General features: G+C 46.0%; 2 protein-coding genes across 15 annotated transcripts in view; one reads left to right on the top strand and one right to left on the bottom strand.

Annotated features, from left to right (window-relative positions):
• The window catches only part of EXOSC7 (exosome component 7), a 29,463-nt gene extending 21,448 nt beyond the window's left edge, over window positions 1-8,015 (bottom strand). For all 4 annotated transcript variants that reach the window (XM_016141327.2, XM_036219149.1, XM_016141326.2 and 1 more), the window contains exons 1-2: window positions 7,924-8,015; window positions 232-333 (exon numbers count right to left, since the gene is read on the bottom strand). In XM_016141327.2, coding sequence (XP_015996813.1) covers window positions 232-333; window positions 7,924-7,980 — 159 coding nt within the window. In that variant the 5' untranslated portion in view covers window positions 7,981-8,015. The remainder of the gene's footprint in view (window positions 1-231; window positions 334-7,923) is intronic.
• A 57-nt stretch (window positions 8,016-8,072) lies between these two features.
• The window catches only part of ZDHHC3 (zinc finger DHHC-type palmitoyltransferase 3), a 47,164-nt gene continuing 40,723 nt past the window's right edge, over window positions 8,073-14,513 (top strand). For 3 of the 11 annotated variants that reach the window (XM_016141313.2, XM_016141310.2, XM_016141319.2), the window contains exon 1: window positions 8,073-8,304. The gene's annotated coding sequence lies outside the window, so the exon portion shown is untranslated. Of the gene's footprint in view, window positions 8,305-8,981; window positions 9,522-14,513 lie in introns of those variants that run through there. The other 8 variants (XM_016141312.2, XM_036218881.1, XM_036218884.1 and 5 more) reach the window with 6 other exon arrangements.

Raw genomic sequence — 14,513 nt, 5'->3', positions numbered from 1 at the left:
CCACACAGATGCCCAGGGCCTCTCTTGAGAGCAGTGCTGGGACTTGAGAAGTTGCCCCTGGAGAAGATGAGGGGTCCTTAGATCTACACAGCCCTTCTCCCAGGGTTTGGCTTGGGTCTGGGATTCCTCCCCCCCCCACCCCAGAACAATTTGTGCTCCAAAAGGCTGCAGGAGGTTCCCTAGGGCATACCCATTCCTCCACCTGGCACGGACTGTGGCCATGGCACTCACCAGCTTGACCCGGGCAGACCCGCTGGTGTTGGACACCACATCGGTTTCCACTTCGACACACCGGTAGTCCTCACAGCCTCGGCCATCCACGCGGAGGTCTTCCTAAGCACAACGAGCACAACCCTGAGGCCGTGATCCCAAACCAAAAACAGACTCCTAAGCCAAGTCACTCCTATTTATTTCCCTAGAAAAATATACAGTACAACATCTCTTTTTCTCTTAGTGAACTATTTGAATTTCTGGATGTCACAATATTATATTACTATTTTACATATGAGGAGATGGAGACTCAGAGAAGTGACATGTCCAAGGTCCCACAGCTAGTGAGAACACAGCTAGGTTTCCATCCCAGGTCTGTCCTGGGAGGCGAAGTCCATACAACACACCACTGGACAGAGCAGGCATACAAAAAAATATCTAACAAGAGACAAAATAAGCTGCCTCTTTCCGAATCTGCAACTCTGAAATTGCACCAAAAGTGTGCACTGTCAGAGTCACAGGCACAACTGTCTCAGCTGCCCCCAAATCCAACAAGAGCCACTCTGTGAAGAGCTAAAGGCGACTAGCCAATACCTCCTAAAAAAGGCAATCTCCAGATCAGGGTCCACAAGGCCAGGACTGCAGGGCCCTGTGTTTCTGTAAATCGTTTTCCTGGAACACAGCTGTGCCCATTCCCTTAAGTAGTTAATGGTTGCTTTCGTGCAATGGCAGGGTTGAGTAACTGTAACAGAGACCGTGTGACCTACCAATCTTCACCGTCTAGCCCTTACAGAAAAAGTTTGCTGACCTCTACGCCGAAGATGGGTTTCAGAGTGGTCTAGGTACTGCTTGTCCCTTACCCCGCTTACTTCTTTATTTATATCAGCGTAACTCATCTATTTTATGCTGTCGCTATAATCTGACACTGCTATTGTTTATCTTGCTGCACAGTGTTCCAGATTTGGCCACTGGGAGCTCCTTTGGGTGGGTTTCTATGTTTTTTCAACATGCCTCCCATCTTTTTCGAGTGCTTCTTTACGTATGTGAAAATAAATGTACATATGCTAACCCACAACAGACCCATTTATTTCTGTACCTATCTACATATCTACTAAGAAGCCATGTGTTCATACTAGTAGTTGGTTCTAACCTTCCTCCTTACCTTATTTGTAACTTCTTTCTCAGACAGGAAGAAACCTGGCTCTCGGTATCTACAATGTAGTTATGTATTTGTTAAATCTTAGTATGCACAGTTTCAGAATTGCTAACCCATACGCCTGTGAGAAACAAACTTACTAACAGAGTACAGTATCTTTTGTAGAGTTCTTCTGTCTTTAGCCATACCTTACCTGCTCAAAAATATTGTTTTTTAGTTGTCTTCCCCCACCCTTCATGGCTCCATTATTCACTTGTACGGTTTCTGTTCTCGTTCAGGTCCCCCACATCCCAGTTACTTTTAATTACTTCCTCACTTTTTGGGTGCGTGGACTATCGCCATGGTTCTAGGAGTCAAAGCTATCAGGAAAGGTATGCTCAGGGAAATGCTCTCACCTCCTCCCTGTTTTCATGCTCCCCTTCTTCCTCCCCCTTTCCCACCCACACCAGGCAGGTAACCAATCTCTTTAGTTTCTGGTTCATCTTTTCTGTATTTCCTGTGCATGAATGAGCAGAAACATGAATATTTTTTATATTCCTTTCTTACATGAAGAGCATCCTACTACAGATACTTTTCACACTTTGCTTCTTGTTAACATTTAACGGTACATATACAGGGAATCGTTCCACATCAACTCAAAGAGATCTTTGTTCTTCGTACACATTTTTTGAAAAGTTATTTTTTCTTTTTCAGAAACAGAATTATTCATGTCATTAGATTCTCAAAGGGGTTAATGCTCCTCACAACATATATAAAAAACCAAAAGTATGCAATTGTCAGAAACTTATCTTTAAACTGCCTAACTAACTGCATATGTGATTGACTTTATTTTGAGAAATTAAAATATAGAAAAGCAAAACACTGCTTGCTCCCACCACACGGCACCACGACCACCATCTGTCATGTGGGTTTCAGCTCTTTTACTCGCTCAACTCCTGTTAAAGGAAAAAATAAACATCATAGGTCCGGTGGAAGTCCCTTTGCAGCCCATCACTTCTAGACCATTCCCTCCCTGGAGGCAGTCCCCATCTTGAGTCTGGAGAGACATGGACTTGAAAAGCAACAGAATTTCAAGTCTAGGAGAACAAGCCTCTGGGTAGAACTCCATAAAGTGACCCCTCTTCACTAGAGGATCCCAAAACAATGTCTCTTCAAGACGCCATCCATAGAACGTGAAGGCTTTTCTGGGTCACTCTGACTCTCGTTTGCCCCACCCCCAGGCATGCCCTGCTAGGAAAGTGAAAACCTGGCCCAGAAACATCATTTACAAGGACTCTTTCACGGGGTGCAGGCCTGGTACAAGAGTGAGCAATCGATCCCCAGGTGCGGTGTCAGTCATGGACTCCAGGCCTGGTCCTGACATTGACCAATTGTTGACCTAGGACGAGTCCCACTAGTTTCTTCATTTGTGAGATTGACTTGGCCTCGAAGGTGCTTCCTTAATTCTATAATTTACAATTAAAGTAGCCACACTTATAAAAATTCAAAAAAATAAAATAGCCACTTACTATATGAGTTAACATTTTAAAAACGCTACACAGTTAATCCATTTTAATGTCTCGAAAGATGCTAAATGTCTGGCCCAAAGCCACGCGGCCAAGGATGTATCACTTGAATTCCAAGCCGGAGCTCCGCCCCACCATTCCCCACGGCCTCCTGCATTCTAAGGGGTCTCTTCACTGTGCAACAGGAGTCAGCACAGGCCTCTCCCAAAGGGTGAGCTGGCCGGCTACACCAGCTGGTTTTGATGATGGTGATAACAGCTCTGAAAGTGGGGAGACCACAAGGTTACAAGGCTTCCAACTACTGCTTTCAGATACCACTCACTCTGGAAAGATCTAGTCACACCCTTTTGTAATGACAACCCACTTACTTGTTCCAGGAAGGGGAAGGAGGGAGTGTCAAAAAACTGGGCCTCACCAGATCTTGCCTTTCCAGCCTTTCAAATCACTTTCTGCTCCCTGGGGAAGGCTCAGTGGGACAAGCTCAAATGACAAGAGATAAACAAAAAGCTACAAACTTTCCCTTCAAAGGATACCTCAAGTTTAATTTTTTTCCCCCATAGGAAAAAGCACTTACAAGAATAAGAGAAAAACAAACCAAAACAAACGAACGAACTAGTCCATATATCATGGCGCCCAGGGCAGCTTTTTTAAAATCCAGCTTTCCTCATCAAAGACTTAGGAAATTGCCCAAACCTGCTTAACCTGGCTCAAGGCCAGACACTCTACCACGATTTTTACTCATCTGCAGTACTCAGGAGCAAGGGAATCCATCCATGTGTGAACACTTAAAAACAGGGGCTGCCCTGAAGTGAAAGCTCCATTTAAAAAAATCAATACAGATGTCAGCAAATGATGGACAGCACCGCGGGGCAGAGGCTGTCCTCAGCCGAGGGACCTCAAGCGCCTCTCCAGATAAAGGACCTTTGGATGCTGGATGGCTCCTGGTGACTTTCAAGTTGTTTCCTGTGGTCACAACAACCCTGACAGTTGGGCATGGTGTGGTGGAGTAGCCTCCAATCTATGTTTAAATCTCTGCTATCATATACCAGCTTGGCGACCTTGAGCAAATTCCTCAACAGCTCTGAGCCTGCCTCTTCCTCTGGAAAGCAGGAATACCCCTGACCTTACAGAGTTACCGGAGAATCTGAAAGCCATAAATCATGTAAGGGGAACCCTCAGCAGAGTGTGGCACATAGGTGTCCTGGCCATCGGTTCCCTTCTCCTGCTTCTGGGGGCAGGTTAGCTCACAGATTCCTCAAAAAGAATCCTGGGGAGAGGTTACAGACGAGGATGTTGAGGACCACATTTCAATCTCCTGTTCGTCCTAGAGTGGAAGGACATATGACTCAGCCTAGAGCTGCTTTTCCTCACACCCAGGTGATCCAGTCCTATTACTCCTTAAGAGAAGCTGACAGGTCAGCGCACCTAATCCAACACACCTGGGAGGGTTTCCGAATCAAGAGGTCCTCTGAAGTGATGTTAACCCCTCACTATCTTGTCTTGACCTGTCCAATACCTCGGAGCTTGCCAGAGAACTGACACTAGAATGTCTCCCCCACTAGAAAGCGACCCCATTTAGGAATGGGACCACGACTGGTCCAGCTTTGCAAGCCCAGGCTCAAGACGCAGCGAGCACAACTAGATATTGATCCTCGTTTCACTTTCCAAGCCTGTTGAGGAGCCCTGCATTCCTTTGATAGGATGTGATTCCATTCACCTTGTTACGTGCCTGGGATCGGCCTTTTTGTGCCATGGGTCCGCAGACGGAAAGGGCACAGGGCTCAAAATCCAGAGTCCTGGCAGCTGGTTCTGGCTCTGTGTGGCCGGGCTGAGCAGCTAAGAACTGCCTGCTCAGTCAGAACGGAAGACCAGGCTCGGGCCCTGTTCTCCCTCTTCTGTGCTTACGATTAAACGATGCTTACGATTAAAGCCAGAGCCACAGGAAAGAAACTGAAACCATCAGCTGAGCTCTACCTCCCTTCAACCGCCAAGAAAAACGCGATGAAAGGGCTTTGACAAGGCCCCAAAGGCCTGCTTCAACTGCTATGCCCTGGTCGGAACCTAGGATATATACCTAAAAAAAGTGGAACATCTCAGCCTTCAAAGCCTGAGAAGGGACATAACAAAAACCAATCAAATCACATATTAAAATACTGATTCATCAAGTTTTTCCCTTGGCCTGTTCTATCCTGCCCTAAATTGTGCACCAGGTTTATTCTCTCCAAATAGCATTACCTGGATTCTCTTTGCTGGCTTCTGGTTCGGTCTGGCCAATGGAAGGTACCAGAATGAGAACAGAGTGCTCCCCCATTTCCCACCCCTAATCTGGGGCCACATTTCTGACAGCGCCTGCATCAACCCAAGACCACAACTCCTGTTGGGCAGCTCTTTCCCCACGGTTCCAGCTATCACTGGCATCTGGTAACACTATTTCCTCCCTTTGCCCCTTTGGCCTAGAGGTGGGAGCTACTCCCTGTGGTCCTTAGTCTTTGGGCTCTTCAATATCTCTTACTGGTTCCCTGAAATCCATACATACTGTTATCAAGAGTCCCATCATTAAAGTCTCCTGAATGATCTGAATGGAGTTCCATTTTCTGCCAGAACCTAAAATGGTTCATCTTCCTATCCACAGATTGCGTTCCCCTCCCCTCCCTTCCCCCACGGCCTCTCTCTCAAGTGTGCCTCATCCCCCAGTGGCCAAGTTTGAACCTAATGATTCTGTCCAATCATGAGTCTGGAATGAAATTAGAAGGGCTGGCTTCTTATACAAGGGAACTGTAAACCCCAAGAGCTGAGAGGTAACCACGGTCTCTCCACCGCGTGGCCTGAGAAACAGAAAGCCAATCTGAAAAGACAAGAATAGAACAAAGGCATAAAAAGCAGCAGAGATGAGCACGGAGAGCCTAAAGCTCCAACTGCCCTTGACTTCCTGGAGAAACACTTGTAGCCATGTCATGCATACTTTTTTCTGCTTCAGTCAGTTTGTTAGTTAACAATAACTAGCAACTAAATCCTCAACACACATCATCAGGTTAACTTCAACTGCTTCTCACCACCACCAAGCCAAAGTGAAATATTCCTAAAATAGTGACAGAATCAAAGGCTGAGGAGAAAGGATGCCAGAAGCTGAAACTGACCGAATAGGACCAAAAGTGAAAAGTAAAACACAAAATGATTAGGTCACTAGGGGCAAAAACAGGATTCCAGACAGGCATTGCTTAAGGTGCACTGCTGGCACCCAGTGACCAACTAAACAAAAGTGTAGGTGACTTTAGAACTGAGTCAGTGGAGAGCCCATGGTAGGCTCGTTCACCTGCATTCTGACCTTTATTCAGATGGTATAAATTCTGTTTTGTTCCTCCACATGTAGCAAATTTGTGGCCAATGTTAATATATGAAGTTTTATTTAGTCAGTTTGCATGGCTCTGTGATACACAGAACTGAGCATTTACCAACTGTGGCCCTAATATGCCCAATGTACTGGTGAGAAAGGGGTTTAATTTAAAAAATGAAAACATTGTCCAACTCATCTCTCCTTTAAGGCCTACCTTACTCATTTGATGTTATTGAGTACCTACAAAGTGCTGGATGCTGGCTAGGCCTTAAGGTATCATATAAACAAGTCAACAGATTATTATTACCTTCCAAGATCCATGATAAGGAAGTAGCGGAGCCTCTAAGACCCCTGGGATCAGGCTTTCAGCCACCTCTGCAATCCGATCTTTCCCCACAAGTGCATTCACCATCCTTTCCTTCTGGAAGGCTCAAGTCTACTTAATTTTTGGTCCTACTGAAAACTCAGTTCAAACGCTATTTCCTTAGAGAAGCCTCCCTTGGCCTCCCAGAGTAGGCAGGTCATTTTCTTTTTCCTGCCTTCGAGCACTCAATACAATTTCATATATAAACCCACAAACAGATACGTAATTTCTGTCTTTCCTTTCTCGCATGGGAGCTACAAATGGGCAGGCCACTTCCTGACCCTGGAGTCTAGCTCAGTTCTGGGTTGATGAATGAAATACTGAATCCTGAAGATAGAGAGAAGGGATACTTGACATGGATTTAGGAAAGCCATTCCATCACCTTGGGGAAGGCTTCAGAACATTACAGCCCCCAATATTAGCCAGCTCCTTTGGTTCCACTAACTATAATACTCCTTTGATATATACCTTATATTCTATTGTCTTTATTTTATATTCATCTTTGAAATAATAAAGGAATCAAAGGCTGACATTAAAAGAATGCCAGAAGAGATGAAATTAATTATGCTGAACCAAGAGTGAAAAGTAAAACACAAAATGATTAGGTCTACATGGACAAGAACAGGATTCTGGCTACGCTTTGGAGAAACTTTGGGGAGACTTTCTGACCCGGGGAGATTACAGACAAGAAGGACACACTTGGCTTTCCTCGATAGCTCATTACCAGGGCCAACATTCTCCAACTCTGGTTCTGGAGTGGTCTAAACCAGGGGTTGAAGACTGAGCACAGAACAACTTAGGATAGTTACAGCTACCTCTAGGGATCTCAGTTCTCCAGAGGCAAAATGGGAAACAGCAAAAAATTACGCTACCAGCTGTGGAGTCGCTTTATAAACATCTCTTTTTATTCGTAAGGCGATTTATATTTTCAAAGCGCTTTCGCCTAGGGTGCCTTCTCTCTCCCTGTGACTTCCAACCACGAGGTGAGAAAAAACGGGCCATAAGCCCACCCCAACAGGAAAGCGAAAACGCTCGGGGTGGAGAGATGGCCCTGGGGCAGTGTTCCCTCACTAAGCACAGGTCTCCGGGACAGGGCCCGCCGCTTCGTACCCGGGTTCGGAACCCTGCAGACCCGAAAGGTTGCAAGTGTGCAAACAATCCTAAATGGACGTTCGCTGCCAGGTTCTAAACACGCCCGCGTTGCCGGCTTCTGGCTGCAAACGCCGGCCGCAGAGCCGTTTCATCACAAGGTAAACCCAGACCCGCCGCTCCTCCCGGGCGAGCCGAGGGTTGGCCGCGACCCGCAGGACCAGGGAAACGCGGCAGCCGACGCCGGTGCCGCTGCCGCGGGTACCTGGATGCCGTGCACGATGTACACCTTCTCCGCCTCGCTCAGCGTCACAGACGCCATGCTGCCGAGCAGCCGCTTGCGTCATCGGCCTGCGTCGCTCCCGCGCCGACCGCGCCCCCCCCCCCCGCCGCGCGTGCGTCATCAGCCTGAGCCGCGGCCGCTCCTGCAGCCGCCACCGCCGCCGCTGCCGGGAGCTCGATGGGCTTCTCCTGCGCGCCGCCCCGTGTCTGGCCGAGTCCAGGGAGCCGCGGCGCCTCGTTGCGGGGAGCCATCGTTGCAGCCCGAGGCCGGGTCCCGGCTCGGGGACTGCACGGGGAGGCGACGGCGGCTGCGGCGGGAGCCTCAGCAGGGGCCTGGGACTGGGGAAGTGCCTCCGACTTCACGGTCAGTTGGGAGGGAGAACTGGGGTTGATTGGAAAAGCTGGGGTGAGGCGAGAGGCGGGCCGGGGCCGAGCTGGAAGACTCATAGTGAGAGAGGCGCGCGACGCAGTTTGCTCAGAGCTGGAGTTGAAGTAGCAGGTCGTGTGCGTGTGTGTGTGTGTGTGTGTGTGTGTGTGTGTGTGTGAAGCGGACTTCGCGGTTGTTCCGGGGGACCCCTCCCACCACCAACCCTCTCTCCGGTCCTGCATTTCCCTGGTCCCTAGCTAGGATGGTTGAAAAGAAGAGGCGATGAAGCCTCCTTCAGGCGGTTCTCCGTGGGAAGGGACGAGACCAGGAGTGAGTGTCCTCTAATCCCAAGGCGTCCTCGACTCCACCCCAGGGATTCTCGCCCCCACCCCATTCCTCTCTCCCTAACCTCCACCCGCCCCCCCCCCGCCCCGACCCTGGGCTGACAGAAAGAACGCTGAGCCAGGACCTTGCAACCTTGCAAGATCCCCTTGCCCCGGGTGGTCGCCGGAGCATTGTCCCAGAGAGTGGCGAGGAGAGTCTTGGTAACCGGCTCTGGCGAGGGGCGCAGTACCCAGGCATCCCCAGCGCTTCCCAGCGGTGGCTTGACGGAGTTATCTCTGGGAGCTGTGCACAGTTGCTTGAGGAAGTGCGGGGGGTGGGGTTGGGGATGGGGGGAATCCGACCCCAGGTGAAGGCTAAGTGGGAGTATGGGCCTTGGATATCCAGGAAGGATACCTGCAAGGTGAATATAGGGTCACGGAAGGAGCTCATTAAGGCGAGGCAGGAAGGGGATGGTACAAATTTTAAAGGAGCCATGTGGATAATCGGAGGAAAGTTAACCAAAAGTGATTGAAGCAAAGAGGGGATCTGATACCTTTTCCAAATGTCGCGTTTTTTAGGCACCTCCGTGTTCTCGAAAGTGAAAGTAAGTTTTGATATCTTTATCATCCAGAGACTGTTTGCTGTTTCGCAGATAGTGTCTTCAATACACTTTGAACGGATAACTGTTGGAAGTATACTGTGGATGGACTTTGGGCTAGCTTTGGAACCTTAAGGCAAGGAAAACACTTTTGCCTAGAGAAGCTCCCCAGGAAGAAGGCGGAAGGTTCCAGGGCCAATATAACCACAGCGCATGGTGGTTAAGAGCTATGATAATGGCACCAAAGAGCACATGGGAGAGCACATGGGATCCGGTGGTGGAGCAGAGGAAGGTACAGAAAAGAAATACTTGACCACATCTTTAAGCACTAAACTGCTAAGCTCCAAAAATAGATGATCACTTCTTTGTAGACTAGACATAATTGTTTCTAATGTCTCTACATAGTTCTCTACAGGTGCACCTACAGGGAAGATGTCTTGCAGGGTTGGACTTTGCCCTCCAGGGAAATTGGGCAAGTAAAACCGGAAGGATTCTTCCCTCATGAAAGCTCAGGCACCCCACTTTTGTGTGTGGCCGGACAGCTGGATTCCGTGTGAGGGACTCTGACGAGATAACAAGGGACTGCTGACATTAAAAATGGTATTTTGTGCTAGAGATTGCTCAGACAGGAGAGACTCTGGACGTGAAATTTTAGTAGCTAGTATATCTAAGAAGATTAAGGGCTTAAAAAGTAACAGCAGATGGACAGATCAGAAAAGACAAAGAAACATCTGAGTTTGGATACCATAGATTCATCTCTATATAAAAATCTTTCAGTATGTCTTTAAAAATATAGAACATCTATTCGGACTGTTCCCCTGACAGCTGACTAAAAAAGTTAGTCAGTTGCTGGAGAAGGGTTGGCAGTATTTGCTAAATAATATTATGAATGACGTCTGCCATGTCAGGCCAAGTAGATGTGAGAGGTGTAAATAGTAGAATGTTCATTTAAAATTCTCTACTAAAATAACTTTCACTGATCATTCTACTTCAAGGCAGTCAGAACATTTTTATCACTTTTGTTGTGATATTGTATTAGACATTTTTTAAACCTATAAATTCAGAGTTCTTTTTTGGTTTATTGAAGAATTTCAAAGAATGTATGTTAGAAAATCAAGAAGCCAAGGATGGCACATTATTCTATTAAACCATCTTGTTTTTCTATCACTGTCAGATTCTTTGGGGGCATATTCTTTGCTGTTACTTTTTAAGCCCTTAATCTTCTTAGATATACTAGCTACTAAAATTTCACGTCCAGAGTCTCTCCTGTCTGAGCAATCTCTACATAGTGCTTGTTATGTGCCAAGCAGTATTCCAAAGCACTTTACAGAGATGAACTGATTCAGTCCACATGATAGCTTTATGGGGCAGATACTGTTATCCAACAATTTTACAGATGAGGAAACCAAAGTGCAGAGAAGTTAATTGTCTTGACCCATGTCACAAGTCATATAACTAATAAGCGGCAGAGCCAGGATTTGAGACCAGGTAATCTAGCTCCAATACCTGCAGACCTAACCATCCCCTTATGCCATTTCCCCCCGACCCCATATTATTCACCAGAGTATTTGGTGAAAGAGGCCTGTGTTTGTTAAGGAACCAGTAACTGCCCTATAAGCTACAGTTAGTTTTAATTCCAAAAGCAAGGAGTCTGTTCAAACATAAACTCCAATCCTTTTTTTTAGAGGAACATAGAATATGGTGCTAATGGGAAATTCCTATGTCTAACCCTTTTAGATAAGGGAAAAGGCTATATACCAGCTGAGGAGAGCTTAACTCAAAGGTGCTGAGGACAGCCCTCAACAGCAGGAAGGCCGATGGATCTGGTACAGAGGGTTGAGATAGGCATGGAGACCCAGAGTCCAGCCATGTGTCTTGTACCCAGAATAGACATCCAGAAGCTCTTTAAACAACCAGGAAGTATTCGCATGCATGCCCATGAGTCCCTTGGTTCTTGTGGGCCTGAAGAGATAAGAAACTGAAAACACAAGTCTAGGATTTATTATAGCTGGGGAGCCCAGGCACTTGAACTAGTTAGTGCATGAACAAGACAATAAAATAAAGTGTTCAATTGACACTGGTGGTGGTAATTAGACGAGAGGCCAGTCTATAATAAGATGCTAATTGAGCAGGCCAGGCATCAAGGGCAGGAGGTAAGGAGCTGCTGCCAGCCACCCGGAGGCAACAAGGATCTTTCGGAGATGAGTGAATCTAACCCACCTAGCCTTGGGTCATCAAAGCAGTAGAAGCCGGTGATAGAATGCTTCAGTGCCGAATGCTTCAGTGCCGTGCGGAGCCTGTGGTGCTGAAGTCGCAGAGAGCCTAGCAGAGGAACAAACATTTTATTCCCCATCCAGAAGTAGCCGGTTTGAGGTCTTTTCCTGTTTATTTTCACAATTAGCCTAACACCCCAGAAAAGTAAAAGTGAACTACTGTTTTCCCTGTAGATCTGGTTCCCTTTAAATACTTTGGATTTGTCCTGCTTATATCTTGTCTTAAACAATAGTCAATGTAAATAATCTGTCATAGTCTGGGCAGCAGGTCTGTCTGTCTTGCTGTTCTAGAAATGACTTGGGATTACAATGACATACAATTGATAGGAAAACATGGGTAAAGCTTATTTACATTTAGGGGAAGGGTCTTCACATGTTGTTTTAAGAGGATGGTAGGGCATTCCCTATGTCTTTCGTTAGGGTATGTGTGAGCAAATGGGATCACGTGTCCTGATTAGTAAATCTAGAAATATTTAAATATACACACACACCCTGATAGCCATAGTAGGTAACAGAATCTGAAGTAGAAAGTGATGTTGGATGTTGACCTCTTGGTTGTGGGGGAAGAGGCTAATTCCTTGCTGCCTCTAGTTGCTCCCTGTTTTTGCATTTTTAAGTCATTCGCCCGCCTCTTTGGAAACAGATTTCCAGAGACAAATGGCCAGGTCATTCCTGGCTCTGAAGTTACTGTGAACTGCGATGGTAAGAAGGATACAGTTGTACGTCCCACCTAATTCTACCGTTCATCCAGGAAAGGCCAGAAAAACTCCATTTTTTCAGTCTCCTCACAACTGTAACCTTCCTAGTATGTAGAGACTTTCAGTTCTCTGGGCTACCTGAGACATGAATAGCTCTTTCTCCGGGGTCACTGGGCATTCCATCGGGGTCACTAGGGATGGAATGCGTCTGGGTGGGATTGATTTTTTTACCTGAGGAAAATTAGCCTAATAGGACAAGTACAGTCCCGTTGCAACAGGTTTTAACTTTGCTATGCAAAAAGTGTGTGTTTTTAAGCCAAGAAATAGTAGCCGGGAATCTAGAAAGGCAGGTTGGTTGGAAAGATAAGGATCTATGGTGGAAAGACTATCAGGCATATATTCCAATAATCTGGACTTCACCACTAACCTGCTCTGTGACTTTGAGCAAGTCAGTTAACCTCTCTGTGCCTCATTTTACCTTAAAAGGCCTATCTGACTGGCCTTTGAGTTGTAAAACTCAAAGTAGATCCTGGATATTCAAATATTTAAACATTGAAAAATGGTCACGTTTAACTTTGGAATTTAAGGATTCTCTCTTGTACCACTTTATAGTGTATTTTGTGATTTATTTTGATAGTGTTTTTCCCATTCTGAAAAAAAATTGAAATGAACAAAAGGGAATGGTAATTAGATGCCATATTGGATTAAAAAAAAAACATGCTTAGGAAAATTGCTAACAATTACTGGTAGGTTTTTTTAATATTAACAAAGAATGAGGAAAGGAACTTAAGGGATGCTTTTGCTAAAACTATAAATTCCAAGAAATTAACAAAGGAAGTGTTGAATTTGTTCTGAGGATGAAGGAAACAGGCTCTCAGCCCTGCAAGGGCCTGAGCAAGCAGTCTTCCCTCTTGTTTTATAGATGAGGAAGCCAAGTCCCAGGGAGGGCAGCTGTCTTACCCAGAACCATGACGTCGTGAGCAGGCCTGGGGTGGAACTTTGGCCTCCTGACTCCAAGCCACCTCCATTCCGTTTAGCACTCGCTTCTCGTTTGTCTTCCGAGCCCTCTGACGGATGCCGGAGAGTACCTCGCCGGGAAGGCAGAGCCTGTGGACTCATAGAGCACACTAAGCCTCCTCTCCTTGGTCCCAGGGTCCTCCCAAGGCTCTGCTCCCACGTCGTCACTTACAGTGCCAGGGATGAGTAGGATCGGCAGAGATCTGGAAGCAAAATGGCTTCCCTTCTTTCTTTTTGTTTTCGCCCCGTTATTGCGAAATAATTGACATGTCACCGTATAAGTTTAAGGCGTACAACATGATGGTTTGATTTACATATATCGTGCAATGATTGCCACAGTGGCTTCAGATTCTTCTCATGTAGATACAATAAAAGGAAAGGAAAAAGGAAATTTTCCTTGTGACAGGAACTCATAAGATTTACTCTCTTAACGACTTTCCTATATATCCTACAGCAGTGTTAGCCATGCTCATCATGTTATACATTCCTGTTTACTTAGTTTATACCTGGAACTTCATGCCTTTTGACCACCTTCCTCCAATTCCCTCTCCTGCGACCCTCACCCTCTGATAACCACAAGTCTGACATCCTTTTATATGAGTATTTGTCTTTCTCTGTCTGACTTATTTCACTTAGCAAAATGCCTTCAAGTTTCATCCATATTGTCACAAATAGTAGAATTTTGTTTTTTTATGGCTGAATAATATTCCTCTGTGTGTGTGTGTGTGTGTGTGTGTGAGAGAGAGAGAGAGAGAGAGAGAGAGAGAGAGAGAGAACGAGAGAGAGAGAACTTCTTTATACATCTATCAGTAGACACTTAGGGTGTTTCTATGTCTTGACTAGTGTAAATAATGCTGCTTTGAACGTGGGGGTACAGATATTTTTTCAAGTTAGCGTTTTCATGTCCTTTGGATAGTTCCTGGAAGTGGAGTTGCTGTATCATGTGGTAGTTCTATTTTTAATTTTTTTAAGGAACCTCCACACTGTTTTCCATAGCGGCTGTACCAATTTACAATCCCACCAGCAGTGTATAAGGGTTCCTTCTCTTTTCTCCACATCCACGCCAACTTTGGTTGTCTCTTTTTGATGATGGCCCTTCTAACAGGCGTGAGGTGATATCTCATTATGGTTTAACCTGCCTTTCCACTCTGACTAGTGATGTTGAGCATCTTTTCATGCACCTGTTGGCCTTTCATATATCTTCTTTGGAGAAAGGTCTATTCAGGTCCTTTGCCTAATTTTTCAATTGAGTTATTTGGGGTTTTTTTGCTATTGAGTTGTATGAATTCTTTATAT

Source organism: Rousettus aegyptiacus, unplaced genomic scaffold (genome assembly GCF_014176215.1).
Source record: "Rousettus aegyptiacus isolate mRouAeg1 unplaced genomic scaffold, mRouAeg1.p scaffold_m13_p_4, whole genome shotgun sequence".
NCBI classification, from domain to species: Eukaryota; Metazoa; Chordata; class Mammalia; order Chiroptera; family Pteropodidae; genus Rousettus; species Rousettus aegyptiacus.
The sequence above is the reverse complement of the archived record's forward strand: the minus strand, read 5'-3'. Positions and strand labels throughout refer to the sequence as shown.